The sequence below is a fragment of the Fusarium oxysporum genome, chromosome III (genome assembly GCF_013085055.1).
Source record: "Fusarium oxysporum Fo47 chromosome III, complete sequence".
NCBI classification, from domain to species: Eukaryota; Fungi; Ascomycota; class Sordariomycetes; order Hypocreales; family Nectriaceae; genus Fusarium; species Fusarium oxysporum.
Window position 1 is genome coordinate 2,863,087 of NC_072842.1, and position 27,778 is coordinate 2,890,864.

Here is a 27,778-nt window from a genome sequence, read left to right on the forward strand (position 1 = left end):
CCCTGTGTCCCTGACCACGCCGTGCAACAAATTTATGTATCTTGTGAAATTTATCTGATCAGTTGACAAGGCGGTCAAAAAAGTCACTTCATGTGTCACAACATAATCGAGTTTTAATCTCAAGTGTAATTCTTGTAAGACTGCTTGCACTCTATAATCTGCACTTCTTCTCATCAACTTCATTGCCGTGCCCACATCTTGCCAACACCCTGGTCTGTCTTTTGTCCTGTGAAGCCCCTGGCCCATTATCAACAGATCAGGCTGTGCATGGTCCGGACTGGGTATATCATGACCATAAATATGAAACTAGTAGTACAAGCCTCCCCTCAAGCTCGTCCGTGGCTATCTCAGTAATGCCCTGGGCTCACAGTGCCTTATTGTTGAGAGAATAACAGGTGCCCTAAAATAAAGGGCATGAACGATCGCTTCGAAGTATAGCTCAAGGCATCGTGTGCCCAAACATGAATAACGACAGGACCATAGCTTGGTCAACTCCATAAACGCCGCGTGGAAGGGTATCGGTAGGTCGGCCCAGCACTCCGCCCATTCCCATCCCAAAATACCAATAGTGAAATCCAGAGTTTAAGGGCCAAGAACCCCATGCACCGTAAGCGATAGACTCGAATCGTATACACCGTCGCTGTCCTCCTCGTCCCCACCCCCATGATTTCTCATCCTTTTCTGTCCCATTTCTCTATGCCGCGCTGAGCCGTGTTGTAATAATATTTGCAGGTGATAAAACAATGCGATTTGTCACCAACCAGTCGGTCACTTTGACTGTCGTTGCATCGCCTCTCTTCAAGTTCCAGTCTCCTTCACGTGTGTCCTGTGCTCGTCATGAATGTGTTTGATCGAAGGGTTTTAGACCGTCGTAGAACGTCTCTAGTCCGAGTGATGGTCTTCAGAGCCAGCCTCAGAGCGAGCGTCACCACGATGAACCTTTCGATGGCGTCGAAGATTGGAAACAACTGAGAAATGTCGGCCACATCCTTCAACCTCACAAGCAAAAGCTGCATTTTGTTAGTGAGTGGAGCGTGCTCTTGGTGAAAGGGAACATACGCTTCTCGCCTGTGTGGCTGTACATATGGGTTTGCAAAGAACTGGGTCGAGTAAATCGTTTATCGCAGACCTTGCATTTATGCTTCTTCTGTGTGCTGGATGAAACCTTGGAGCTGAACTGGCCCATCATGGACTGGGGGGCAGGCGGGATCTGGGAGCCCATCAGGCCTTGAGGTCTGGGTAAAGTCCTCGAAGACACCGACTCAATATCAGAACCCGCAGTTGAGTAATCAGAAACGGAATCGCCATAGTAAGAGCTAAAGTTACCGCTGGAAGAGATAGAAGAACTAGTTGAGTGGGTAGAAGGGAATCCATAGGAATCAACAGAGGATCGATCACTTCGCGCGCCATAGATAGGTCGAGGTGTCTCCTGGCTCATGGCCAGCATGCCATGGCTGGCATCGAGAGCATCTGCAAAGCTCCTCCGTTCATCCTGGATGCTACTGCCCCTAGCGTCAGTAAGGGATAGATCTGTCCGGTCGAGGATACTTACTGCTGTGAGTATCTTCTGGCGTGGTCATCAGCCGGAGCGAGACCAAAGGGTGGGGGGCGCACAGGAGCGGGTGCGTAGCCCAGCGTGTCATAGGGGGCAGCTGATGTAGGTGCAAATTGGTGGTTGACAGGAGAGGCAGATGTAGTGTAAGTGGGATCTCCATAAGCAGCAGATGTTGTTTGCATTCTGTTAATGCTAAGAAGATCTATGTGATCTTGTTAGTAAATTTATCATTTGTTGCCGATACTAGCATCTTAAACTTACCTGCAGATGTGTTGGGGACGGGCATTGCGCCTCCGTATGAGGCCATTGAAGAAGTGCTGCTAGTGCTCGCACGACTTTGGGGTGGCTTTCCGGCCATGATGCTTGGGTTGAGAGCAGGTTGGCTACCAACAAAGAGACTGCTCCCAGCAGGAGGATGCTGTGATGGTGAAGACGAGGACCATGGGTTCGAAAATGCAGGCGGTTGTGCAGGCGCTGAATAGTCGAAATTCAACGAAGGCCCAAACCGCTGCTGAGTGGTGTCGAGCGTCATGGTCATATTGGTATGTGATAATGGTGATGTGAAGTGTAGTGGTTGATGTGCAATATCAACATAGATCGGTGGGCAGATGCGTGGTAGAGGGAAAAAAAAGGTTTGTTGATCAGATGCGGGATCCTAACTAGAATAAAAGCCAAGTCGGTGATACAGATCAGAGACAGAAGATCCCGTCCAGGTTGGAGATGATATGGGGAGTTGAGTCGGGGCCAAGGTGGGATCAGCGAAGTCTTAAGTGTCTGGATGCGAATTGACGTGCGTCAATCTGCCTCTGGAAACGGGCTGGGCTGCGGGAGAAGAGTGGAGTTCCCCCGTCTCTGAAAGAAAAAAAAAAGGTGTGACGACTCTGGTCTAAGTGATCGGCAGGCCGACGTCTTTTCACAATGGCTGAAGCGACAGGGTTAGTGCGATGAGGTAGGGTCGTAGGACCAAGTAGCCAGGTCAAGCAGCAAACCAGGGGGTTGTGGGCTGCATAAGATGATGGAGACAGTCATCTAATCCACAAATCGACTTGACTTGACTTGACTTGACTTGACAGTCCACGGCACCCAGATAGTAGCGTCCGCGGTGCCAGACAGCGCAAAGATCAGCGACTTTTGAAGAGATTTAGATCAGAAATCCTAGAAGAAACCCTCAAGGTCTACCAGTGCCAGGCCAGAGATGATGTAGATTCATGAGACAGCAAGAAAAGAATACATAAACACCTGCTATGATGGCATCAATAGATTTGAAGATGGAAGACTTCAGATCATTAAAACAATTGATTATTCAAGTAGCAGTTCAAGGCCTGATCCTACCAAAAAGAACACTAAACACCACTAACTTGTTCTTCTGCCCGGAGGGGGTGCGTCGATGGCAGACGAGAAGGATTACGGTGTACACAAGGTGGCATAGGATGTCTATGGAGAGGGGTGTGCTCAGAGCTGAAGACTGACAGAGAACAGACAAGTGAAGGTGGGCAAGGCTACGGGCGGCAGTTTGCAAAGGGACCCCCGCTATCCAAGCAACTCACGAACGCCACTGATGTGGAGGGTCTGAGATGAAATGCAAGGCAGGGGAGCACCTTGGGTACGTATTGGACTGGGAATTGAGGTGGACGACAGACAGGGCGGGATCATAATATGCAGGGTCCGCAAGCCAAATGGAAGCGTGCCTGTAGGTGACTTGTTGCGACGCGGGCGGCGGGTGGGAGTCGAGGGTCCTTCAAGCCACTCAACGGCAGCATCGAGGGATCCGCATAGGCTTGTCTAGTGTTGTGGGAATGGATTGCAGAGAGCTTCTTGTTGAGTGGATTTTATTTGAGTGGGCGTTGTCGAGTCGTGCGCTTGGTCATGGGGAATGGCCAGGGATCCCACGTCAACAAGCAATGCCAAGGGTGGGAAGAGCCCAAGACGTACCAGATACTTGACAAGAGCTAAAAGCCGCCAAAAGCTCCACGGGAGGCGTCGGCCACAAGACGCCCTTGTCGTGGAAGGGTGTTTACCCATGAGAGCCCTGACGTAAGGTACGTCAGGAAGCAACTCCAGCAAGTGTGGGTGGAACTCAGAAACGAGACAAGAAACGCTGGGAACGCGAGACGGTGAAGGAATTGAAACAGCCTTTGAGGGCGACGCTAGGGGCTAGCAGAGGCATGCCATGCCATCGCATTGCCTTGACGTTGACATTGATATTGCTCATCCGCCATACCGTGGGCATGCACCGATAACTTACCGCACGGTGGAGGGTGACAAAAGGGCATTGACATCAACGGTCTAGGATGGCCTGGCATATGATGGCAACTGACTGACGTTGTGAACCCTTGAAAGATGCCACAGGCGCTCTGACAAGGGCAGAAACAGTTCATCACTAACAAGGCCATGCAAGACCAAACAAACGACAAGACTCTGAGAACCTCTGGCATCGCCGTCATCATACTGCTCCAAAAACGATGTGGGACGGCGTCACTCTCACTCTCACTGGAAAAGGGCACGGAGAGCCACCATGACCCCCCAAAAGTGGTGTTGCAGTGATGCCATAACTGCACGCCGCGAGTCGGCTTTGTTTCCCTAGTAAGGAGTCCAAAATGTCCCCTATAGTACTTTTCCACCTGCCCTGTTGTGCCGTCCTTCAACCCTCGTGGGGCACCACAGAGCATTGCATATATGCCCGTCTATGATCTTGGTGTAGTAGTATCCAGGAATCGGCATCAGCATCAGCATCCGATGACCGCGGATAATGACCGCGGATAATTGTCAGACCATGGCACTAAACAATTCCTGCCTAGGTAGGTAGATAGCCAAGGGCTGAAGAAGCCCTTTGCCCCCAACTTTGTGTAGTTGGAATCTTGCGACATTGTAATTTTTCTGGATGGGTTTTGATGTCAGTCAGTCAGTCACCCACTGCGACTACTGTAGTTCTTCGCTGGTAGAGGCCTTTCGTTAGATTGAACGCTTGAGAATGGACGTTTTGGCGCATGTGGCTTTGCCTGTGCTCAGATTTGCCCCATCGTGGTACTTCTGCTAGCTCGACGCCGCCTCCATATTGGGGAACGGCTCCTGATTATTAGAATTCCTTTTCGGGGAGATCAAACTCAGTGCCGTGTCATGTATCGTGTATCAATTAGAGTTATGTGTGGGTGATTTGCTGTGTGCCTGTGTTGGCTTTTTGCTCTAGTCTCTGGATATGGACGGAAAAGTGTGCCTGGGGATCGAGGAAAAAAAACAAAGGTGCTGCCCTGGTTAGCACCTTCCCTCGATTTGGTATGAAGGAACAGCCCTTCCGCGATTCAAATATACACTACCTTATTAGGTAGGCGCGTTAACTTCCCTACCTAGTGATCGATGCGGGGGTCTTTCTTTTCCAAAGTCATAGAGAGTCAGGGTGTTGCCTCTCTTTCTCCATCAGGTCTTCTAAACATTTAATCGCTACAATCCAGCCAAAACGGACCACGCCGACGACAGATTGTTCTGCGCGAACCAACTGCCTCCCTCATCAATGCCGACAACACAAGATGTCCGTAGTTTATCTACAGTCCACTTGCAGCCATTTCGCTTCGTGCCCTCTGCAATACGGAGTGGTATACGGAGCACATACACGATAGACCCGCCCGTTTGCTATAGCAATGATGGGAGTGGCGCCCCGCGACGCATGAAGACCCGGATACAGCCAGTCATCGATAAGGGTGACCCTCCCCTTCATTCGACCTGCTACGGAAATAACACCAAACTATCTTAAGCCGTGAATCTGATGTGACCAAGCATGGGAAATGCAAAAGGCCACAAGGAAGCTGCCTGGGATTGGTCAACGACGAAAACGATAGGGGGTCCCAGAGAGTGGTCGGACCAGCCGTCGCAGACCGCTACGGATTAAGATTTGTTCTTGGCTGTCGACATTGCCAATGTTTCCTAGCAGGTCCTTGGCACTTTCTACAGTCTGCTCTTTCGCTCCAGCTCTCACGAGCACATCCATGGGGTCCAAGTACTGATGTTTTGGGCCCGTGAGCCTGGAAAAGCAATATCTGGTTTAAAAAAGAAGAAAAAAATCCCTTTATATTGAATGATTCGGAAGAAAAGGAATTCACAACTGGAAGAATATTGCCATGACTTGGACTCGATGAACAGTGGCAAGATCATTAAGTCCTTGAGTAACTCAGTGCTACGCGTTGGGTAGTAGGAACTTGCGAAAGGCAAGACCTCTGGCCTTCATACGGATTCCAGCCGAGCCTCCTACAGGCTGCCGGGATGGTAATTTTCTGACGGGAAAGACCTAATGGAACCAACTATTCCGAATTGGAAATGGGCAAGCCCAAAAGGGATGTTTGAAACATATCTTGCGCAAGGGGCCCCAGCGAGGTTTTAATTGTGATTATCTCCCAGATCTTGCGATCATCATTACCCTCCGGCATTCGAATCTGCGCCTTGTCAGCGATGCCGACGCTATCCCGACAAGCGTTGTCTTGATGGTGTCGATCCGGCTCTTTGAGCACACGAAACAGTGTCTTGGACATGGGCTTCCAGGAAGCAACTCTCGCCCCATGCACCACTTTCAAAATTACAATACTCACGACTGTAAAATTACATTATTTTACGTAACCCTTCAGATACACGGTCCCTGCGCTCTTGCAATACAACGCCTGTTTTTCTTTTTGCTAGTTCATCTAGCTCGTCCTGATACCCGAGATTGACGACTTGTCGATCACTACGGGGCTGGCAGGCGAGCTGACACAGACGTCGCCCATGTTACACACATGCTCAACTTCGATTGGACTGCTGTGAGGTTACACTTTGCCAAACTTCCTTGTGTTTTCTAGAAGGCTAAAATGTCCGTAAAGACAAGCAGGTCCTGGTTTGGGTTGCAGATATCGGACTGCCCGAGCTGGTGGTCATAATCTGGAAAACGCTCATTGCTCGTGAAGATTTGAAGGGGCATCAAGAGTGAAAATTATGGGTTTACGGTTCCATGAATGGGGCAATCAAGCCATTCAGCGCTGACTTTGTTGCAGGGGTGTGTCTCAGAATCTACCAGCATTCCCCAGCCCGCCTCAAAATATTCCCGGTCAACGACTGCAACCCCAACGGCACACCTGACTATATCTTCTTTGCTTCAGCTTTGATTCTTTATCAGTTGGATATTGTTCCATCAAATCTCATCTCGCATTCAAGATTAGCAAGTGGATTTAGTGATATTACAGCGAAAGAAGAGCCGATGGCGCTGGTTTGAGTTTGAGTTGTTTCCTGCCATCTCAAAGTAAGGTGTTTTCTTTCCCCGGACTGGATCAAACCCATGATCACAAACATCACTGGATGTACGTTTTGACATACAACATCCGATAAGTATCGCTATCCAGGCAACAGTTTTCAATCCATGCTCAGGGCGTGTATCAAGCACGCATTGAGGCAATGGTTCCAGGCGGCGATGCACGGGCTCGACAGTCTGCCTCGATCCCAGCTGTCTACCTACATACTAGCAATACCAGAGAACAGGATCTTACATGGTCTTGAATATTGCCCCCACGATTCATCCTTCCCAAGACAAGAACTTATCGCAACCCACCAGTCACGTCGTACTCAGATCATAAGTGCAACTACGGAGTAGTCAAAGGGGATTTCACGTGAACCATGACATTGCAACGGAATTGGGACACTAGTGTTGACGTGCTATGGTGGACTCGAGGCTCATTTGAAACGGACAGGCACTAAAACATACGAAATTCGAATAACCTCGAGCGATATGTATCGACGCTTTGAGTCACCCCAGATGGTGGCATGTAGATCTTACTTTGTTGGTTTCTATGAACCCGTGGCAATGGTTGACGAACGGACTGATGTTCAATCCACGTAACACGTGTTGAGCACCAGTGCAGCGGTGATCGTCAAGATGAATCTTCCTTACCATCCTGTTGGGAACTGACTACAGCACTGTATCGTACTGTACCAACAGCTGAGATAAAATGGACCTCTTTGAGTTGCCTGGCAGAGGAGTGATGCTCATCTTCCCCAGCATTTTGGGGAGCATCCAATCCGCTGCCAAGACCTGCCCCTGTGCTGTTCGATCTGACGCCTCAATCTTAATCTCCTTTTATCAATCCCAGGGAGTCTATTCCGCAGCGTCCCGCCTTCTTACAGCGGTGGATTTACATCAATCCCAGTCCCGCGTGAGTTTAGATGAACCTGTGATGTCAATGTACCGCGACAAGGTACCACCAGCGCAGAGCCCCTCTGTTTCTGTGTGCGGACTCGGCCGGTGCGTCCGGAGCAAACTCAGGCCGGTAGCAGGACAGGCAATTAGATACAGCCGTGTCTGCACTGGTAGACTGGATGGACACGGCTGCGGGGCTAGGTAGCCGGTGCATGTTTGGCGCGCAACTAGCAGCTCGGGACGCAGCAAAGCCGGTGCCACTGAGAAGAAGCATAACAGATACACGAGTCAAAATAGGAGCCGCTCAGAGACGGGTGAAGGTACCTGTTCATGATGGCCTATGATGGGGGTGGAGACAATGAGCGTTTTCGGCATCCCGATAGCGGGTCTTCGCTCTCCAGACTGGTTCCTGGTGAGGAAGAGTAGGTATGGTATGGACCCAGTTGAGTTGGGTCTCAGAGCATCAAGAGCCAGGGCTTGATTCAATCATTGAGGTTTAGCTGACGCGGCAGCTCTTGTCACTTGTCAAGTCGAGTCCGCTGAGGGAGAAAGCTTTCAGGAGAGGCTCCAATTTACAGGACACAGCTGGACAACAAGAGGAGCCTCCGCTCTAGCGACCGTGCGCATTGTCGCGCCCGTTGCTCATTCGAAGACCAGATTTGAAGTTCATGGCCACTCGGATTCATGTCCGCTCTGAAGCATGATAGTACAACTGAACCTTGACTGAAACTCTGAACTCACGAGTGAGGCACTGTATGGCAAAGTGGTTCCAAGTACTCGGGTAAATTTGATCGTCACGAACCAAAGAACAACACCCGTGCACTCAGATCACGTAGACCTGTCTCATCTCATCGAAGGTTATTTGGTGTTTGGATATCCGATATCTTAGACGAGGCCCCTGGCATAATCGTCTTGATGTCTAGCGTGTTTATCGAATGGACCAACTCTGGCTCCATTGGGCAATACGCACATTTAGACTGCAACCGCAGACGCAACGTTGTTTTTGCTAGCGGCTCTATCACCCAACGTGACCCAAGGGGGTAATCGCTTGGCGCCATGATACATAACAGGGTTGCGATAGAAAGGACCTTTCAGCTGGTACCAGGCTGCCAACAAAGGGCAGGGCTGAGAAAATATTGAGATGTCCGCCGCAAACTAGGGATTGATTAAGTGATGAGGCCATCACTTACATGACATCGGACAGGCCACAGGTGTACAGCAGCCAGTCCATGTCAGTTGGGAGGAACAGGAGTGTGTAGTGTGTGGCCAAGGTTGCAGATAGGTCGAGGAGCCCTTTCAGTCCCCATCCATCAGAACCTTGTTGGGTTGGCTTGGGTGCTGTTACTGGGGTCTTCTCAGGATCTTTTGTTCTGTCAGGCTCCATTCAATTTGCCTTAGCTCGTCTAGGCTTGAGCTCACGGTACTTGGCCAACCCCTGCGCGCCTCCCGCCTTGTCTCTCCTGGTCAAGCCAAGTCAGTCTTTTGAGGTGCAGAAGTAGAAGCGCGCTACCGACTGAGTGCCGGGGGCCCACTGCTCCCCATTGTTTACCCCGGTACACCTTCCACTGACACGAGAAGCGGTCGTTTTTGCTCAACTGAATCATTTTGAGCCTTGTCTTGATAACATCCATTGGAAGTTGTACCCTCATCTCGAAGAGGCGGAATTCGGACTAGTCGCTTGGTCATGGATGTCATATCAGTCATGCCATGGCTCTGCAGCACCATTTCTTGACTCGATATTCTATCGCCCCTGCAAACGTCCCAGTGGTCAACCGATACTCACTCAGTCTACCTTACACAGCTCCGTTAACACTGTCGATATTAAATTGTGCGGCGTTTGGTAGAACAGACGAGGCGTTAACGCACCCGTAAAATCGCCGAGACATGCAAACGGAACAATTTATCTGGCTCTTTGGCTTTCCCAGAACGCCATGTTTTTCGCCAAGGCGATATGTACGACCACACGTATACCGTACGTCTGTTGTATGGGATTCTAGCAATTGCCATCATTCACTGGGCAACACAACTACCGCGGCGCTGGCGGTAGAGTAATTTGAAGTGACGGGCTCTATCTTGCATATGGCGAACGTGAACTCCACACCCTCTCGTCCACTATTGCCACCGGCAATGGTCCCTGTAACGCGTTGATCTCATATTGTTCCTTCTGAGCACCTACAGTATCGACGTCGTCCACTATTAGGCTACGCGTTGTCTTGGCTTACTGACTAGACGTTGCTATGGTTGGCTCAGGTGGTGCCCATTGGCATGGAATATCCCGTGTCGTCTCGTGTCGTTCCTCTTACATATTGAGCGCTGCTTGCTAGTCCATCATCTTGTACATATACTCAGAAGACTCAAGATAATAGGTATGGTACTGTACCGTTGGGTGTTGCTAATGATGCCGTGGCGGCGCCGGTAAGGCACCATTTCCGTGATGCAGTTGGCTTTTCGGACTGCATCCGTCCTTGCAGCTTTCGGCCGGCGCTTGACAATGAAGGAGGGAAGGAAAGAGAAGAGTTTGCGTCATGGAGCATACTGACTTCAGGTTGGTGTTGACCCTTGGAATCCTGCTTAGGTTGTCATTACTGGGCAGAGGCAGGGAAGAGGTGAACAACCAACCATTAAGTGAATCGCTTTGCCTACCTAACTAGAGACAAACGGAAGAGGGTTGCGGCGGGGTGATAAGGCATGTCTACAGCGTCATCGATCTGCTACTAACTTGAGACTAGGGAGCAATGCCCCTCACAACTCACAAGCCCAAGTAAGGCCTCAGCACAATCGCAGGCAAGGCTGTTTTAGTTAGGTTAGGTTAACGTCAGGTAGTTGTCGTTATTGTTTGTGCCTTGTCTTTTGCTACCGCCATTATTAGTCTGCTGTAAGCATTGCATCACACACGGCGGTTCTGTGCTTCCGAGTCTCGCCCAACCACGATGTCTTCACTGAACCCGATCTAATCCACTTTGAAGGAAAACAGAGTTTCCTTGGCACTCATCACAGGGTTCACAGATCCGACACTCGACCTTGCTGTGGATATTTGCTATACACGAGATGGCAGTGTGAGTCTTGAGCCCTCGGAAACCCCCCCTGCTTTATGTATTTCCATGAAGAGGTATCGTGGTGCAGTAGAGTGGGACAGAGAGAGCAATACCACGTTCTGTAACTATGATGTGATGCAAGAGGTATGTATAGACATATGACAAGAGATGCGACACTTGTGGTCTAGGGTAGCCGTAAACAAAGAACTATGGCTACAAATTTAAAATGAATGTACCATCGAGGGGTTGACAGTCCAATAATGTGAACATCTCTGATACGAGACCCTCTCGAAACTCATATGCCTATTAGCTCTAGGCCAGGAACGCCGGTCTTGAGGCACGTCACTTAAGCGGTAGCCGTATTCTAAGCAAGGAGCATCCTCGCAGCGCAGTTGTGTCAAACGTGCATGGCCGCTTGTTCTAGTCAGGGACAACCAAAAGACATTCGTCCGCCTCACTTATTGACTACCAAATGGAACCAGTCAACACATTCTGGAGAGTTCCCTTATGTTTTAACCCAGAGTGTTCTCCATTTACCGCGACAGAGGAAGCTTGCAAGACAAGCCGGAACAAGATAAGACAAGCCCCCCCCAGGCTGCTACAACACAAAGCTCCAATCGGTGTGGCCTCGGCCACTTGCTTATGAGACAGAGTCAAGGCTCGTCTTAAGAATGGGCTGACACGAGAGCGATGTCGAACCCAAATGCTATGCTACGTAGCATCGCGCATCTGTACAGTCCCACTGAAAGAGCACAAAGAAACAGGCACAAAGGTCAGGATGTTGCAAGAAACACTACAGTTAGTGAATAGGGAGATTCACAAACTCTCCTGCTCAAGAAACAATGCCACCAGCAAGTATTATTAAATGGCCCACGGAGTTATGAGCGACTTCGGAGATATAGCCGCAGTTCAAAGTTGTAGATTATGAACCTTGAAGAAAATGGGTATATGTATATGTGTGTGTGTTGGCCTACTCCTATTCAACCCCCAGGGAGAAGTCCGTAGAAATCTTACAGAGACATAATATCTCTTCTCCACAACAAGTCACGTATATGGAAGATGGGAACGTCCAGGAGACTATAACCACTCAAATTAAGCTACTCTAGGTCAGCTGAGTATCATATCACCATGCTCGGTGCTAGATGGCTTCTTCTAACCTCAGCGCCATCGACCAAATCATTCTCAACTAGTGCCACCAGATAACCATCCCGAGCCCTCAAATAATTCAAGTTCTCCTTCCAGCGCCCTCACAGCAACGGAATTTTGAAAGAGGAACAAAGGCACAAAACCTGAGGTCCTCAGCAGTCTAGGAGTCGGAAACTGCGCAGAAGAAGGTAATATACAGCGATAAAAGACGGCATGTCGACAAAGGCACCTATGTATGGGTGTCGACGAGAAAGAATAAACAGGTAGACATTAACCGGTGGGTCATGACCTCATGAAGTGAAGTAAAAAAACAAGAGAAATGCGGTGAGGTACTGAGAGAACAGGTCTTGAAGACGTCGAGGTAAACTGGTTGCCGTTGGAGATGGCCCCCTCCAGAATCCAGCCGAAGTAGGGACTTGGGTTTAAGCCGAAGCTTTCTGAACGATATGGTTTCGACTTTTGGTGTCAAGAGCCCATATGCTCATGCTGGGACCTGTATTGGATCTCCATGTTCGAAAATAGCAATGTACTTCCCTGGTCCGAAAACAATCCCATACACCTTTCCAGAACGCCAAAGGTATCAGATCAGACACGTATGCAGCTTGCTAAAATGACGACATCCCCTAGAAATCGGGAATCTTTTCTTTTCTTTTCTCTTTCTCATTTGCTTAGACACGTGGTGGTGCACCACCTCGCCCGTGACCAAGAGACTCGAGGAGCTCATGAGGCGGGATGTGTCGCATTCCACTGCCCCGGTCGTACATGGACGTAGGTGCAGGGACGTAGCCCTCCCGCTTCTTGCGAATGCGATCGAGAATAATGCCACAAAGGACGAGGAGGAGCATCAGACCAAGCGCGATAGCGAGTCCGATAAGAACCACAAAGCCCAGGGCCATATGCTTCTCTCAACATGGGGTTAGTACGGTTGTTTGGCCACAAGATCGGTGATAAACTTACCTTCTTTGAAGAAACTGTCACGCTGGGTAAAGATGCCAGCAATAGTGCCTGGACCATCACCCGCCTTAATTGTCATCGCATATGGTTGGTATGTTGTGCCGTTGAAGAGAGCTGCCGAGGCAACTCCAAAGTCAGTGATATCGATGGAGCCTGTCAACATCAATACCTGGTTTTTGTCCAACAAGTCGGCAGCTTCGTGATCCTCAGTCACCGAAAAGACCTGCAAGCCGCGTATGATGGTGTCTGAAGAGAGGGAAGGTCCGGCAGTATGCCACTTCTCACCATCATACTTCATTACGAAGACACTGTCATCCTTGAGCGAAGTACCAGCAACCCAAAGCTGGTCGTAATCGATTGATCCAGGCGCGATGACCGCAACAGGCCCTGGAATGTCTTCGGAACCGGGGAAATTTGACCAGGTCTCTGAGTTGGCGTCCCAGCTGGCAAGGAAGCGCTGGTCAGATCCGTTACCGCGGAGATCACCGCCAACAACCAACTGGTTCTTACTCAGCCACAAGAGGCTATAAACGGTACCCTCAAGCTCACTACCTGGACGGCTCCACTGGCCAGAGTTGACATTGTAGGTGCAGAGACCAGGGCAGTCCAATGCACCCGCAGTATCGAACGAGCCGCCAACATAAACGTCACCAGAATCTCCAGGGCGGACGGCAATAGCTGCGACGGTACTGTTGGCCCCCGATACAGAGGCGGGCTGCGAATTGAAAGATTTTGACTCCAGATCATATGAAACAAGGCCACGGATGTCTGTTCCGTCTATGGTGCCGCTGATATCACCACCTGCGAACAAGATACCATTCCGCACAGCGAGTGCGACAAATGTAGAACCATTTGAAATGTCAGAACCAAGTCCAGTGACATTGTCACCCTCAAGAAGAACAATGTTTTGTACCTTATCACCTTTTGTCGACTCGGTCGTGAAATGGCCTGCTAGGATGGTGATGTTGTAATCGTTTTCGTCGTAAAATATACCGGTCACAACGCCCGTGGTGTTTTTATTGAAGGAAGTAACATCTCGACGGCTCAGTGCAGATGAGTTTGATGACGGAGTAGCGGCACGGATCTTGAGAGGGAACTGACCAAGACCATCATCTGAGAGTGTAGCAGCGCCGTTTGTACCGAGTTGTGCGGACGACAGAGCTCCAGCGTACAGAGACCCGCCGTCCATGGGAATATCTAGGACAGCGGCTGTGAGTGAACCATCAAAAGCAGGGTAATTGCCGTCAATGTTTTGCAACCAGTTGCCTTGAGAAGCTACCCATATGGCGAAACCATCCACAGAAATGGCATCGTAGTTGTCGAAGGAGTTGCATGAAGAAAATTCTCCTGTGAAAGCGATCACAAGTTCAGGAGTGTCGGCAGTGATGTTGAGCATCAGTGGCACGGCATGCATCACAGGGCCATTGAGGCCAGCTCCTAAAGCACTCCACTTGTCTTCCTTGGTGTCGTATACTGCGACGTTATCCAGGCCGGTCACAGGTCCGCTGGCAGTGTTGGAAAAATCACCACCGACGTAGAGCTGTGTAGCGTTGAGGTACATAGCGAAGACCTCACCATTCAAACCACCACCAGGCTCCTTCACATCGTCATTTTCGATAATAGCGAGGATGTTGTCGTGATCCTTGGAGGTGAAGTTACCACCAACGTAGGTAGTATTACTATCCGTGACCAAAACGCCTACACCTGAGGCCCTATCGAAACTTGCGCCAAGTTTATTGATAGGGGAGTTCACAATACTGGTGGCATTGACTACTGCTTGCTCAGGATCGAAGTCGAAGAGACCGTTGAGGCCACCAGTAGAGTTGGTAAGAGTGAATTCAACCCTCTGAGCGACAATTGTAAGGGTGTTGACATCTTGACCTGCAAGTGGGCGGAGAGTGACAGAGGGGGTGAATGAACCCGAGCTCTTCTCAATGTATCCGAAATATATCTGATCGTACTTATCAAAATCGTTTGTTTGATATAAAGTCGATGTAAAATTAGTATCCTTATCATTATCACCTGACATGACTCCGGTAATATTAACGCGGCCTCGAGTCGCACAGGTGTCATCAGCTTGACAGCCTGGGGTGTAGATGTTAACAGAGTAGTTTCCAGATTCCATGATGTTGGGAAAGAATGTAACAGATATCTTTTCTGGGTCATCGTCACCGTTGAGCTCGGCAGTCAGATACTCGGAGCTGCTCTCTAGCGAGGGAGAAACCTTCCAAGGCCCAGTGTGCGTAGCCGAAGCTGGGTTCTTAACTCCACCACATTTGGGCTCGTTGAAGTCAGTAATAGCATAGGCAAAGATGTCGCTCTGGAACAGCTCGATACTCTCCAGACCACCTCCACTGCCATACCAATCGGAAATAGCAATGCGAAACTTATTCATGCCGACGCGGTTGACAAATGTGAAATCCTGGTAATCTTCATCGTCGCGGAGTGGGCACTCGCTAGTACAGGTGACGTTGTTACCACTCTCAGGATCGACGTAGGTCAAGTTCATGATTCCGTTGATAGGATACGCAAGGAAGCGAAAGGTCTTGGTGCCACGACCCTCCTGGCGCGTGTTCCGAAGTCTGAGCTTGGTAGGTGCAAACCCAAAAGAAAAATCCGCTTCCCAGTACCCTGGCGTGTCGTCTTGCAATAACCAAGGAGTCGAAGAAGAACCGGGGCATACGATGTCCTTGGGATCGGTGCCAGAGGATCCATTTTCGTCCGTAATGTTAGCTGTCGATAGATTGATGACCTGGCTTGAGGAGCCGTTGGGCGTACTCGAGTTTCCAAGACCTGTAAAGGTTCCGCCGAAAATTATGTGTCCGTTAGAAGCTTTTGTGATGGCCTTTACAGGGCCATTGAAGCCAGCAAACGGCAAATTTGTCCATCCATCCGTACCGACCCAGGCAATGGCATTCGTAGAGTTGGCGCCTTTGAAATTGCCACCCACATAGACCGTGTCTCGTTCCTGGTCGCAATAAAGAGCGTTGACCTCGCCCTCAATTCCGTCCAAAGGGGTGATCTCGGTCGTGTTTGGGTTGAAGAGAGCAACTGCCTTTGACTGCGTCCCGTCCAGGCTCGTGAAATTACCGCCAATTACCACTCCTTGCATATCTCCGTTACTGAGCTGGAACGAGCACATGGCTCTAATCGACGCATCGGTGGATAATATCGAAGCGAACGCGCCGTTGGGCATCGGTGCCAGAAGTGACTCGCTACCGTTGGAGCTGCGAGCGCTCTCTTTTTGTTCCTCGTATTCATAAAGTGAAATTCCATCATAATCTCCAACTATGCCGATCCTGCCCAGGTTAGAGAAGTCTAGATTTGGCGACGGCACAGGATTGAATGTTATGGCATGTGTGAGAGATGGCGCCAGAGCTGCTAGAACCGCCAGGCTGGGACCCAGAACGGGACCTAGGCTGTGGCTTTGGCGTGCCGATGGGCTACGCCGTTGGAAAGGTAATCGCATAACTATAAATCGTCACCTAATATCAAAATGGTGTGTCCGGCCTCTAAATCCGTATCGTGTCCCTGCTCAGGGAAGTCAAATGCCGTGGTCGTCGGAATTGAATTTATTCGTGCCTGCATCTCAGGATTAAGTGTGGGCCATATCAAGGGGCGAAGAATCGCGTTTTCAAACGGTCGAGAGCGGGAGTGATGCGAATCGAGGAGAGATATCGTCTGACTAAAAACCCGAAAATGAGAAATTAGGCTCTCTGTAGTCGTGGAGTTTGTCCGTGGTCGGGATTGTGGGAAGAAGAGTCGGTGAATGTATGTAATCGAGGTGGAAAGTCGTAGTTTGAAAGATTCAAGTTGAACAACAGGCAATGCTACTGCAGCACGTATGCGGGAAATTGCGAGCGATGGCGATGCCCGTTCTCTCGATGTGCATTGGATTTCGAGAATCTAGCCACTAGCCTAATGTGGTTAGTTCACTATTTTTATTGTAATGCGGTACCTGAAGCACTTGGTTTGCATGGGTATCGGGTGGGATGACGGCAAACAACAAATCATCAACCGAAATAACAGCGTCGTAATGGATAGAGTGGTGGGAATAAAGAGCGGACAAGGGCCATATGAAAATAAATTGCATAACCAGAGCAATTCAGTATCATATGTTGTACCCAAGAAGTGTAAGAAAAGACATACCAAGCGGTTTCAAGGTGTACGACTGTGGTACGTATCGCAGCCACGGGTAGTAGAGTGCGCCACCGTACTGATTCAGGAACCAATGAACTTGAGAGGTGCAACCCAGAGTTTAATTATCGGCGAGCTTCGTCCTTGTATCAAGTGATCTCGTCACCGGTAATGATCAATTGACTTTGCAGTTCTTCGTTGAACAGTGAGTTTCTCGCAAGTCCTGTCAACTTCGGAAATGTGGGGTGACGGGATGCCTCTTTAATTGCGTGTCTCGTCAGTCCTGTACGCGTCCGTGTTCTCCGGTCAGGTATTTGAGCGGCGTGTTGGGAAGAATGAGGAATCAGATATCGTGTCTCCAGGTCGACGACGGCTGGAATGCAGAGCTAGGCCACACAAGATGGTTGGGAGATGCCGGATTGCTGCAGCTTGGCGAAAAACCCGGAAGCAAGTCGAGATAAGAAAAGGAAGCGCTATTAATGAGTGCGAATACCGTAGTGTCAGTTGAAGTAATTATTGAACGGTTATGTTGATTGTAGAGTCGACTGGGCGGTGTATTAGGAATAGCACGGTGGCTGTGCTGGGAAATACAAACAATAGAAAGAAGAAGATGAAGAAACAGTGTTTAACGAGTGACAGTTTGCAAGGCAAGGCAAGGCAAAGCGATGCAAAGATAAGTATCCCCTCCTCTCACAGAAGCTCTAATGCTAAGAATTCTCGCGGAGGATGAGGTGAGAATTAGGAGAGAGGGAAGAGTTGATCCCACGTTTAGGTTCGCCTTGGCTTCCAGGGGATAAGTGGAGCTTCTGTTTCTCGCGCCGCAAGGAAACTACCACGGGCGCACATGGAATTCATTTACACCCAGTCCATAACAATGGATCTTGGAAATGTCGCAGGCGCTGATGCTGTTCAATACGAGATATTCTTGCTTCTGCAGGAGGGGCTTGCATGAAGAGTTTGCCGCTGCGTTATCTGCATCATTTGCTGACCTTTGGTCTTCAATTCCTGATCTCGACTTCTGACCGTTGAAGTACTAACCCTTGTCAAGCTATGGGCTAGACTGCTTAGGTAGACAATAAAATCTAGCATTAAGAGGCGGTTGTTGCTGCTCCATTTACTTTTTACCTCTAGTCGTGCTAAACTCAGGAGGCTGGTAACAAGGCAAGGATTCTTGGGTGTGGCATCTGGCACACCACACCTCTCGTCAAGCCTTATTCCTAGCGTATTGTGATAATAAGTGAGTGGCTCTTGAGCATGATGGAACTATTTTAAACTCATATTCCCTTCATTTTGATAGAGCTATGTAGCCCTGAAATGAAGCTTGGAAATAATCCGTCGTGGGGCTGTGGATGTTGATGAATCGATCCAGCTTTACCCACTAAGCAGCGTTATACGACACATAATAATGGCCCAGTAGAGCAGCGTGCAAACTAGATGATGAGCTACAGATACACAATCGGAAGCAATGGCAGTTGTGTTTTCTTGCTTCTGTCTCATATGGACAACTTTCTGCAACACCACCACAAAGTAATTCATCAGCTGAAACCACTCTGGATCACACCCCTTGCTTAAAACACAACTTCATTTTCCTTGCCTCTGGCGCCGGGTAAGTCAATGTCCGCCAACGTGTCAGACAACTATTGACTCAGAACTATTCAACGTCCCTAATGCGTTCAAGGTTTCTTTCAATGCATTGATAAGTAAATGCATGTTTCCAGGGCAATGGAAGCTAATTATATGTCCGCTGATCCTACACTCTGCTCAGTTTGACTACCCCAATCTAGTGTTCTGACAGCATGATGAGCTTTTTATATCGCCAAAAATAAACCAGGCATCGACATAGTAAATTTGGCATGCCGATATCCCAACTGATTTTAAACCTTGGTTCATTCTTAATACATTGGATGCTTTTTGGGTATGTCTAAAATGCTACGCAACCCGAATCGAACCATGGTTTTAGAATTATCATAATTCATACTCGGCATCTTCAAGTGCCGGTTTTTTCTTGGTTAACGCCAGCCCATTTCGTCTTGTAAGCTCTTGGGCTCTCGAAATCCTTGGACTTGCCAGACCACATCCCCTTTCGTTTCTGCTTCGCCTTCGCCTCAGCCCTTTCGTAGATTTTTTGTCGTCCGCCAAACTCAGCCCCTTGCTTGGCTTCGTACGTCGTTGCCATGCCGGCCTTTATCATCTCAAGACCCACGTCCTTGCGAAACAGCCACCGCCGCGTATACACAGTCGCGACGATTCGATCGTACTGATCTCGCCTGTAGACGTATGCGCGGACGTTGCGTTTGCTGATGTAGTTACGTAGCCAGGCGAGAGCTTCGGCCGAGAACGGTTGCGCTGGCCGTCCGAAGTGGGCACATTCTGGGGCATCAACGCCGGCAATACGAATTGAAATCTGCCAAAGATTTGTCAGTATGGCGATAGGGTGACTTGGATCGGAAACATACTGTTCGGTCTTTCAACTCTTTGCGAGCTTCAGGAACTTTTCTCAACCAGCCCCAACCCAAAAGTCGACCGCCAGGCGTGTGGAAGAGGTGGAAGTTATCACCATCGCCGACGCTGGTAACTCGGCCAAAGATGCTTCGGTTACGAAAGAAATTCGGGCGCACATATGCTGATCCGGGTATTCGGCGGACATAATTTGCGTAGATTTGTAGAGCTGCCATGCCAGCGAGCGGGAACAGTACAACAGGCGCCCATTCTCTAGCTGCATCAACAGGTGCTGATCGAATGCGGTTTATCGAGTCGGTCCATGACACATGCTGCCGTTTTGCCTCTTCTTTAAGTTTCTGCTCCTTCTCCTTGTCGGCGTCCCGCGATCCGAACGGCCATATCATTGTCGTGGCGACCCCAGGGTCGTCTTTGCTGATGGTGTATCAAAAAGGTCGGCATGTGTCGGCGCGATCTTGCTCACGATCTAAAGGACCCTTGAAGTTCGATTACCCACCGCTAATTGGGGAGTGGTGCCTAAGCCAAGTAACGCGTCAATTAGGTGCCAATATGTGGAACTTGGCAATATCTCTGTATGTAGAAGGCTCATATTCTGCCCAGCTTTTTGATCAATTGATTGTTCTTGGTTGTGGAAATCAAATTGTAGTTTTAACAGTACCATTCGCTTAACTACCAACTACCCGCGACTAACCGCCCTATCTATAGACTCAACAACTAACTGAATTATTGAACAACGTCAGAGCAGACACCACTAGGGGTGCAGTGTTTTAGTTTCCTTGCACCTTGAAAGTTCTGCCGCTGGCAGTCTTTCTCTCCTTCTCCTCGTTCTCGGGGCGAGCACGGCGCAGCACTGAGCACCGTTAGTTATCCAAATGCACCGATGTAGGGGAAATGATTTACCTTGGAGGAAGTCAGCAGTTCGCTTTCGCATACGCGAGTGAATATAGGCTTTTGAAGCTTTGATATGATAATGGAAGTAATCGCGGAAGGTCTGAATGTGAGAGATGACCTCAGTCATGCGCTGAGGAGTTAGGTGCCGAGGGAAGAGGACTGCAGCTCAATTAGTTATCATGTTGGAGGTATTAGCTGGTAAAACTTACCAAAAGTCACATAACCAATGTCTCCAGACCCAGTGTCTTGGACCCCCGGGACACCCTGTAGCTCGAGAGGGGCGTCGTTCCTGAACAAGACCTGGGGGGCATTTTGAATCGCTCTCCTTCGAGCGTCGACGAATTCTTGGATGAACACCTTTCCAAATACTCGATCGGTTTCTTCGCGAAAGACGGTGCTAAAGATGACGGTAACTCGGTCGTGGCTGGCCTTGACGTAGATGGCCTCCTCCTCTCGGTAGTGAATTGCCTTAACTTCGCCTCCCTCTCGAACGCCCTGAGGAGCTTCTTCGGAGGTAAACTTGGAAGCCTCCTCCTTCAATGCGTAATGCTCTTTGTAAGCTTGCTCGAATGGTGCGGCCATAGCGTTGCGCTTCAGGAGAGCGAATTTGAGTGCTAGCTCATTGCGTTCCTCTGTTCAATAGTTAGCATTGTCGGCCTTGACTGTGGAGAGCATATCGCTGTACCCTTTGATTCCGGGAGGTTCTCCAAATCCACAAGAACAGAGAAGTCGAAGCCCGGCTCAACCGATGTCATGTAGTCGCCATACTCGCGCTGGAGAACTTCCTCAGCTCCATACTTGACAAGGTCGGGGAAACATCGTATTTGGATTGAAAGAAGGATCTGGGTCTTAGACTCGGGTGTCGAGATATGGAACGTAACGCCATCAAAGTCGCTGACCGTCTGGTCAATAGAGGCGGGAGGGGCTCTGACGTACAACCTGTGAGCTCTTATTTTTGGAGATAATTGGGTATGCATAATCTTACCCTGAGAAACGTTCCGTCAGAACCGACTGAATAAGCACATTTTGATAGTCTAGCAGAAGCATCTTGTTGGTAGATTTGTATGCTATCCCCTTACTATCTCGTAGCTTAGGTGGTATACTACAGTAGGTGACGCCTGGGTGGTGGGGCTTACGTGGTGAGCCTCAAGCTCCCAGCAGACACGTGACAAAGAGCTCCTAAGTGGATAACATCCTTATCGATAAGAAAATTTCCCTCTAAGTTACTGTACGTGGGATAGAGGAAAGATTCTAGGATCTTTGGTCAGAGACAAAAACTTAAGAAGGGCCAATTCTGGTCGCAACATCTCAAAAATGGTGAAGTCGTACTTGTAAGTTAATGAGAAATGCTTAGCGACTCAATCTAACTCAAATTTCAATAGGAAATACGAGCATGGCAAGTTCTTCGGCGTCGTCGCCTCGCCGACCTCGAACATTGTATGGTCCTCGAAAGACCGAACAGGAACCAGCGCGGGACAGGCGATCGTCGCAGCGAATGAAGAGGTTCTTTGCTGGGATATTAAGAAGGGCGAAATAACAAACCGCTGGAGAGATGAAAGATGCACGATTCCCGTGACTGCCATTGCGCAAAGCAAATCCGACAAGGACGTTTTCGCTGTGGGATACGAGGATGGTAGTATTCGATTATGGGACAGCAAAATTTCCTCCGTCATCCTCAACTTCAATGGTCATAAGTCGGCAATCACAAAACTCGTTTTCGACAAGTCTGGTGTCAGACTTGCCAGCGGCTCCAAAGACACCGATATCATCATCTGGGATCTTGTCGCGGAAGTCGGCCAATTTAAGCTACGAGGACACAAGGATCAGGTGACTGGCCTTCATTTTGTTGAGCCAGAACCTCAGGTCCAGGATGAAGACGGTGCGCACGCGATGGTCCTTGATGGTGAAGGAACACACGACGGCTTCTTATTAACGACTGGCAAAGATTCGCTCATCAAGCTGTGGGATCTATCGTCAAGGCACTGCATAGAAACACACATATCGCAGACAAACGGCGAGTGCTGGGCTCTCGGGTTGGCCCCAGACTACAGTGGATGTGTCACTGCCGGAAATGACGGCGAGATCAAAGTTTGGTCGTTGGACGCCGACGGCCTTGCATTGAGCGCCCGTCAAGTTGATACACCTGCTGCAGTCCAATATCTTCAGGATCGCGGAACATTACATCGACAGAGTAAGGACAGGACAACCGAAGTTATCTTCCACCCAAAGAAAGATTACTTTGCAGTTCATGGCTCAGAAAAGGGTGTTGATGTGTGGAGAATACGGTCCGAGGCCGAAATAAAAAAAGCACTGGCTCGTAAGCGAAGAAGACGTCGAGAGAAGGCGAAGGATGGGAGGGTCGTTGAGGAGGAGACCAATGCAGAGGAGCCAGTGGATGTTTCAAAGGCAGACATTAGTGACGTCTTTGTCCAATATGTCATTGTACGAACAGGAGGCAAGGTGCGCTCTGTTGACTGGGCCCTCCCTAGCGGACAAAAGGATCTTCACCTGCTGGTAGGAACCACAAACAACCTGCTCGAGTATTACAGCCTACCATCTAAGGAGAAGAGCGAAAAGTCAAAGAAGGACGACGTCCCTGATTATACGAGAGCGCTATCCGTTGAACTCCCCGGTCACCGAACAGATATCAGGGCGCTATCGCTGAGCTCGGATGACAAGATGCTGGCATCTGCATCGAATGGTAGCTTGAAGATCTGGAACATAAAGACACAGAACTGCATTCGGACATTCGAGTGCGGCTATGCGCTATGCTGTTCTTTTCTCCCAGGAGACAAAGTCGTTGTGGTTGGCACCAAGAGTGGTGAACTGCAGCTCTTTGATGTGGCCTCGGCTGCACTGCTTGATAGTGTCGATGCTCACGAGGGTGCCATCTGGTCTCTCAACGTCCACCCTGATGGCCAGTCCGTCGTCTCAGGCAGTGCTGACAAGACAGCCAAGTTCTGGGATTTCAAGATCGTACAGGAGGAAGTGCTCGGCACAAGAAGAACAACACCAAAGCTCAAGCTGCAACAGTCGAGAACACTCAAGGTTTCTGACGATATTCTGAGCCTCAAGTTCTCACCAGATGCTCGACTTATTGCTGTTGCCCTCCTCGATAACACGGTCAAGGTTTTCTTCGTTGACTCCCTCAAACTCTACCTTAATCTTTATGGTCACAAACTTCCTGTTCTTAGTATGGATATCTCATTTGACAGCAAGTTGATCGTCACAAGTTCAGCCGACAAGAACATCAGAATATGGGGTCTTGATTTCGGTGACTGCCACAAAGCTCTCTTCGGGCACCAGGACAGTATCCTTCAGGTCGCCTTCGTACCTCACAACAACGACGGCAACGGCCACCATTTCTTCAGCAGCAGCAAGGATCGCACAATCCGATATTGGGATGGTGATAAATTCGAGCAGATCCAGAGACTAGATGGTCACCATGGCGAGGTTTGGGCTATTGCCGTTGCCCATAGCGGCGACCTCTTGGTTAGTGCCGGCCATGATAAGAGCATCCGAGTCTGGGATGAAACAGAGGAGCAGATTTTCCTCGAGGAAGAGCGCGAGAAGGAGATTGAGGAACTATACGAGAGCACTCTTACGACATCACTGGAGCGAGACCCTGACGCTCAAGATGAGAATAATGAGGTTGCTGCGGCAAGCAAGCAGACCACAGAGACTCTTATGGCTGGTGAGAGGATAGCAGAAGCTCTCGAGATGGGCATGGCCGATCTCAACCTACTCAGAGAGTACGAGGAAGCCAAACTCACAAACCCTCATGCCCAACCTCCTCAACGGAACCCCGTCTTCCTTGCCCTCGGAAACATCACCGCCGAGGCTTATGTCCTCTCTGTTTTACAAAAGATCAAGGCTTCGGCGCTGCACGATGCACTGCTGGTACTCCCCTTTGCCTCCGTTCCCATCCTCTTCACTTTCCTTAACATTTTCGCGATGCGATCCATGAACATGCCCTTGACATGTCGCATCCTTTTCTTCATGCTGAAAACGCACCATAAGCAGATTGTTGCCAGCCGCACCATGAAGGCTATGCTTGACGGCATCCGTGTGAACCTCCGTGCTTCTCTCAAGCGCCAGAAGGATGAGATGGGAGTTAACATTGCTGCCCTTAAGGTTGTGGGTATGCAGATTCGTGACAAAAGCATCAAGGACTATGTGGATGAGAATTGGGAGGAGGAGAGCGATGAGAGGAATGCTAAGAAGAGAACGTTCGTTCACGTTGCTTAATTGGATGACTGATTATATGTACATAAGGGCAAAAGTATAGATTTGGTAGTATTATATCCCCGTTGTTGCAAAAAATTGATAACGTCATTTGTCTAGCACCTCTTGCTCCTTATCTTTAGCCTAGATCTTGGTAGTCGATTTATTACGAAGACAGGTGACATGCCATTGCCTGACTAGACGTGAAGGGGTATGCCAATTGCTCGCCTACTATGCTGCTGTCGGTTCTTACATGACACGCGGATTCGATCATGAAGACTGTCCTGAACTTGTTTGCCCCAATTCTTCATGTAAATGATCCTATTCCCCAATACATTTTCTGCGGGAGGCCTGTATATTTGTGAATGGCTTGGCTGACTGGAATTGAACACGGTAACTTACGGTGCCTATGAACTACCCGTTGATCTTTCTCAAGTCATATATGCGCAAGTAACGCTCAGACTATCGAAGTATTGTAGACAGGTAGAATATAGCCTACCATTTAGTCGGATTTATGCTTCCTGATACAATCTCTATTTTAAGCAAGAGGCAAACAAGGAAAGCGACTGGTATGATGGGACGCGTATACTAACAAGAGTATTACGGAGAGGTAGAGGAATTAAAAGAGCAGACGAAAGGAGATGAGAAGGAAGAGTACATAAGGTATTACGAGCAGGCAGAATGCTGTTTGCATATTTACAATAGAAGAGAAGTCGATTCCTTTTTACATCGTGAGATAGAGTTCGCATTATGTACGAGGGTTTCTGGTAGTTTAGATACGGTCACAACAAATGTACCTATCTTTGATGTGGAAACGAAGATTCTATATTAATGAAAACAAGGTGATGCTTTGGCTGCACAATTGAACTAGACCAGAAATAGTCGAGGATACCTAATGATCGGAAAGCAAACCGATGAAGGAGAAACTATTGAATCATGGTCTCCTTTGATAATATTGCGAAGTCGGCGCAGGGTAGATCGGAATTGATGTATTGACTTCGTCCAAAGATACCCCGTGACTCGATTACCGGGACTCATCTCCGACCGAAGCTTCTCCATCGGGGGAGCAGTTCCGAAACCGCTTGCTTAAGCTTACAGCTATTTCGCCATTGAGCCAGTGAACGAGTGTTATAACTGATAAAACTCTTCTTGTAATCATCATTCGTAACCATCATGTTCGCTCTGAGACGCACAATGGCTACTATGGCCCCTCAGGCTACGTCTAGCCTCAAGCAGGCCGGCAAGGTTGTCTGCATCGGCCGCAACTTTGCGTATGTTCACCCATAGCTCAACCACTATGACATAAACTGATGGCTATCTCTTAGGGAGCACATTGCTGAGCTGAACAACACCAAACCCAAGCAGCCCTTCTTCTTCCTGAAACCTACGTCTTCCATTGTCCTACCAGGCGAGGGTCCCGTCCTGAGGCCCAAGGGCATTGACATGCACTATGAGGTTGAGTTGGCTCTCGTAATTGGAAAGCTCACCCGAGATCTTCAGGCCTCTGATACCCAGGGAGCTCTTGATGCTATCAAAGGTGCGTCAAGCAGTGGGACTATCACGAATTATGAAAGGCTGACCATCTCCAGCTTACGCTATCGCCATTGACTTCACCGCCCGCAACGCCCAGAATGAGGCCAAGAAGAAGGGTCTCCCATGGGACATCGCCAAAGGTTTCGATACTTTCTTGCCTCTGAGCAACATTATCCCTAAGACTGCCATTAAGGACCCTCACAATGTTGAGCTCTTCCTCCAGCTCAACGGCGAGACCAAGCAACAGGGCTCAACCAACCTCATGATTTACCAGATCCCTCGTATCTTGAGCGACATCTCCAAGGTTATGACTCTCCACCCCGGCGATATTGTCCTTACTGGTACACCTGCCGGTGTTGGTCCTGCCGTGCCGGGTGATGTTGTTCGAGCGGGTGTCAGAATTGACGGAAAGGAGTTGGAGGAGGGTACCATTGAGATTCCCGTGGAGGAATCGCCTAGCTCATATAGTTTTGCCGAGACTTAAAAGATGAACAAGTTTAAGTGAGTTTTATCTTAGTAAGAACTTTCGACATGAGTGTGTAGAATATCAAGACATGAGAGGTATTTTTCTGCAACTACTACTACATCACCACATTTCATACCCATGCGCCGCCCCTTTGACCTTTTTATACAAACTTTTGCTACATTTTGATGGATCACGCCAGATTAGGATCCTGAATAGTGCCCGGCTTCGGTGCCGCATCAGCCATAGTACCACACTTGGAACAAGTCCTCTTGTCCTCACTGCTCTTAAAGTCTTGAACCGCCGCTTTAATTTGAGTGCCAAGGTCGGTGCAATGAAATGCGGCCTCGTGAACAATCTCACCACAGTCACCGCAGTACCAACGCATACGATCGAGTGAGTCCTTTGGACGACGCTGCTCTAGGACGACTCCAACTGTGTTCGCGAAGCGGACTGGGTTGTGCGGTGTGTTTCCAGGTAAGAGAAACATATCACCTTCACGGATGATGATGTCACGGAATTCCCCCTCGTCGACGACTTTGAGCATCATTGCACCTTTGTATTGGTAGAACCACTCGGGAGTTTGATTGATGTGGTAGTCAGTGCGGGCATTTGGACCACCAACGATCTGATGACAATTGTTAGCCATGTTCTCAACGTGAAGTATAAGAGTATTTGCAAAGCGTGAGTTACCATGACACTGAAGTCTTCATTGTAGACACAGTAATTGTTGATAGGGGGTTGTAGTAGATGGGAGTTTTCTTCAAGCCTGTTGTACTCATAATGGGTCGATTAGTGAGTCTGCTCCATATTCTGTTTCGAATTGTATAGAGTCAAAGAGATTACTCACCACTTCGGAAGGTTGACTGGTGGCCCAAGCATGATTGAGATGGCTACTCGTATGTCCGCGTATGGAGATAGAATTATAAGTAAAGATGAGAAACCAATATAGTGGACAGTGGAAATGCTAAGGTATAGTTGAAGTCAAAGATTGATAAGAGTGAGGGGTGTCAACTGCGGATAATTTGTAAGTAAAGTAGTTGCGGATGTCACGGGAGGGGCTGACTTCAGCCAATTACATAAAACGAGACTTTACAAGAAGATACCTAGTACTCAGGATAATAGAAGAGAAGTATATTATATACTGATAATTATCAATAAATGATGAAATAGCCGTGGTAGGGCTCCCCGCAGTTCCGCGGCAGTTGGTTCTTGTTAGTCGTCGGGAA

At 49.0% G+C, this 27,778-nt stretch overlaps 7 protein-coding genes across 7 annotated transcripts; 2 read left to right on the top strand and 5 right to left on the bottom strand.

Annotated features, from left to right (window-relative positions):
- Positions 1-773: 773 nt before the first annotated feature.
- FOBCDRAFT_23486 (uncharacterized protein) lies at positions 774-2,201 on the bottom strand. The gene is made up of 4 exons (XM_031176670.3): positions 1,817-2,201; positions 1,553-1,757; positions 1,060-1,502; positions 774-1,010 (listed from the first exon to the last, which is right to left on the bottom strand). The coding sequence occupies exons 1-4, from the start codon at positions 2,091-2,093 to the stop codon at positions 883-885; spliced, it is 1,053 nt and encodes a 350-aa protein (XP_031047803.1). The 5' UTR covers positions 2,094-2,201; the 3' UTR covers positions 774-882.
- Positions 2,202-12,555: 10,354 nt separating this feature from the next.
- On the bottom strand, positions 12,556-15,983 carry FOBCDRAFT_238008 (cortical protein marker for cell polarity-domain-containing protein; the record flags this gene model as incomplete). Its single annotated transcript, XM_031176676.3, has 2 exons — positions 12,556-12,791; positions 12,845-15,983. The coding sequence occupies 2 exons, from the start codon at positions 15,981-15,983 to the stop codon at positions 12,556-12,558; spliced, it is 3,375 nt and encodes a 1,124-aa protein (XP_031047809.3).
- Positions 15,984-18,883: 2,900 nt separating this feature from the next.
- FOBCDRAFT_23518 (uncharacterized protein) lies at positions 18,884-19,861 on the bottom strand. The gene is made up of 2 exons (XM_059610018.1): positions 19,435-19,861; positions 18,884-19,382 (listed from the first exon to the last, which is right to left on the bottom strand). Exons 1-2 carry the CDS (start codon positions 19,822-19,824, stop codon positions 18,966-18,968), a joined length of 807 nt encoding a protein of 268 aa, XP_059466957.1. The 5' UTR covers positions 19,825-19,861; the 3' UTR covers positions 18,884-18,965.
- Positions 19,862-20,060: 199 nt separating this feature from the next.
- On the bottom strand, positions 20,061-21,440 carry FOBCDRAFT_23519 (Arp2/3 complex, 34 kd subunit p34-Arc-domain-containing protein). Its single transcript, XM_059610019.1, has 5 exons — positions 21,315-21,440; positions 21,015-21,256; positions 20,539-20,961; positions 20,339-20,488; positions 20,061-20,288 (listed from the first exon to the last, which is right to left on the bottom strand). Exons 1-5 carry the CDS (start codon positions 21,374-21,376, stop codon positions 20,206-20,208), a joined length of 960 nt encoding a protein of 319 aa, XP_059466958.1. The 5' UTR covers positions 21,377-21,440; the 3' UTR covers positions 20,061-20,205.
- Positions 21,441-21,572: 132 nt separating this feature from the next.
- FOBCDRAFT_178908 (snoRNA-binding rRNA-processing protein DIP2) lies at positions 21,573-24,673 on the top strand. The gene is made up of 2 exons (XM_031176682.3): positions 21,573-21,660; positions 21,712-24,673. Exons 1-2 carry the CDS (start codon positions 21,644-21,646, stop codon positions 24,575-24,577), a joined length of 2,883 nt encoding a protein of 960 aa, XP_031047815.2. The 5' UTR covers positions 21,573-21,643; the 3' UTR covers positions 24,578-24,673.
- Positions 24,674-25,622: 949 nt separating this feature from the next.
- Positions 25,623-26,597, top strand: FOBCDRAFT_218379 (uncharacterized protein). The gene is made up of 3 exons (XM_031176683.3): positions 25,623-25,824; positions 25,879-26,090; positions 26,143-26,597. The coding sequence occupies exons 1-3, from the start codon at positions 25,727-25,729 to the stop codon at positions 26,568-26,570; spliced, it is 738 nt and encodes a 245-aa protein (XP_031047816.2). The 5' UTR covers positions 25,623-25,726; the 3' UTR covers positions 26,571-26,597.
- FOBCDRAFT_218381 (3-hydroxyanthranilic acid dioxygenase) lies at positions 26,598-27,771 on the bottom strand. Its single transcript, XM_031176684.3, has 3 exons — positions 27,400-27,771; positions 27,243-27,318; positions 26,598-27,177 (listed from the first exon to the last, which is right to left on the bottom strand). The coding sequence occupies exons 1-3, from the start codon at positions 27,429-27,431 to the stop codon at positions 26,743-26,745; spliced, it is 543 nt and encodes a 180-aa protein (XP_031047817.1). The 5' UTR covers positions 27,432-27,771; the 3' UTR covers positions 26,598-26,742.
- Between the last annotated feature and the right edge of the window lie 7 nt (positions 27,772-27,778).

Bases quoted from the DNA above. Each gene is read 5' to 3' on its own strand.
- FOBCDRAFT_23486 (XM_031176670.3), bottom strand. From the start codon at position 2,093: ATGACCATGACGCTCGACACCACTCAGCAGCGGTTTGGGCCTTCGTTG. The intron at 1,503-1,552 runs GTAAGTATCCTC...CGCTAGGGGCAG, and splicing joins GCCAGAAGATACTCACAGCA to TAGCATCCAGGATGAACGGA. The intron at 1,011-1,059 runs GTATGTTCCCTT...AACAAAATGCAG, and splicing joins CAGCCACACAGGCGAGAAGC to CTTTTGCTTGTGAGGTTGAA.
- FOBCDRAFT_23518 (XM_059610018.1), bottom strand. From the start codon at position 19,824: ATGATATGGCCGTTCGGATCGCGGGACGCCGACAAGGAGAAGGAGCAG. The intron at 19,383-19,434 runs GTATGTTTCCGA...AATCTTTGGCAG, and splicing joins AAGAGTTGAAAGACCGAACA to ATTTCAATTCGTATTGCCGG.
- FOBCDRAFT_23519 (XM_059610019.1), bottom strand. From the start codon at position 21,376: ATGCTTCTGCTAGACTATCAAAATGTGCTTATTCAGTCGGTTCTGACG. The intron at 20,962-21,014 runs GTACAGCGATAT...ACTATTGAACAG, and splicing joins GAACCTCCCGGAATCAAAGG to AGGAACGCAATGAGCTAGCA. The intron at 20,489-20,538 runs GTAAGTTTTACC...ATTGAGCTGCAG, and splicing joins CATTGGTTATGTGACTTTTG to TCCTCTTCCCTCGGCACCTA.
- FOBCDRAFT_218379 (XM_031176683.3), top strand. From the start codon at position 25,727: ATGTTCGCTCTGAGACGCACAATGGCTACTATGGCCCCTCAGGCTACG. The intron at 25,825-25,878 runs GTATGTTCACCC...GCTATCTCTTAG, and splicing joins TGCATCGGCCGCAACTTTGC to GGAGCACATTGCTGAGCTGA. The intron at 26,091-26,142 runs GTGCGTCAAGCA...GACCATCTCCAG, and splicing joins AGCTCTTGATGCTATCAAAG to CTTACGCTATCGCCATTGAC.
- FOBCDRAFT_218381 (XM_031176684.3), bottom strand. From the start codon at position 27,431: ATGCTTGGGCCACCAGTCAACCTTCCGAAGTG. The intron at 27,319-27,399 runs GTGAGTAATCTC...TGAGTACAACAG, and splicing joins CCAGTCAACCTTCCGAAGTG to GCTTGAAGAAAACTCCCATC. The intron at 27,178-27,242 runs GTAACTCACGCT...AATTGTCATCAG, and splicing joins ATGAAGACTTCAGTGTCATG to ATCGTTGGTGGTCCAAATGC.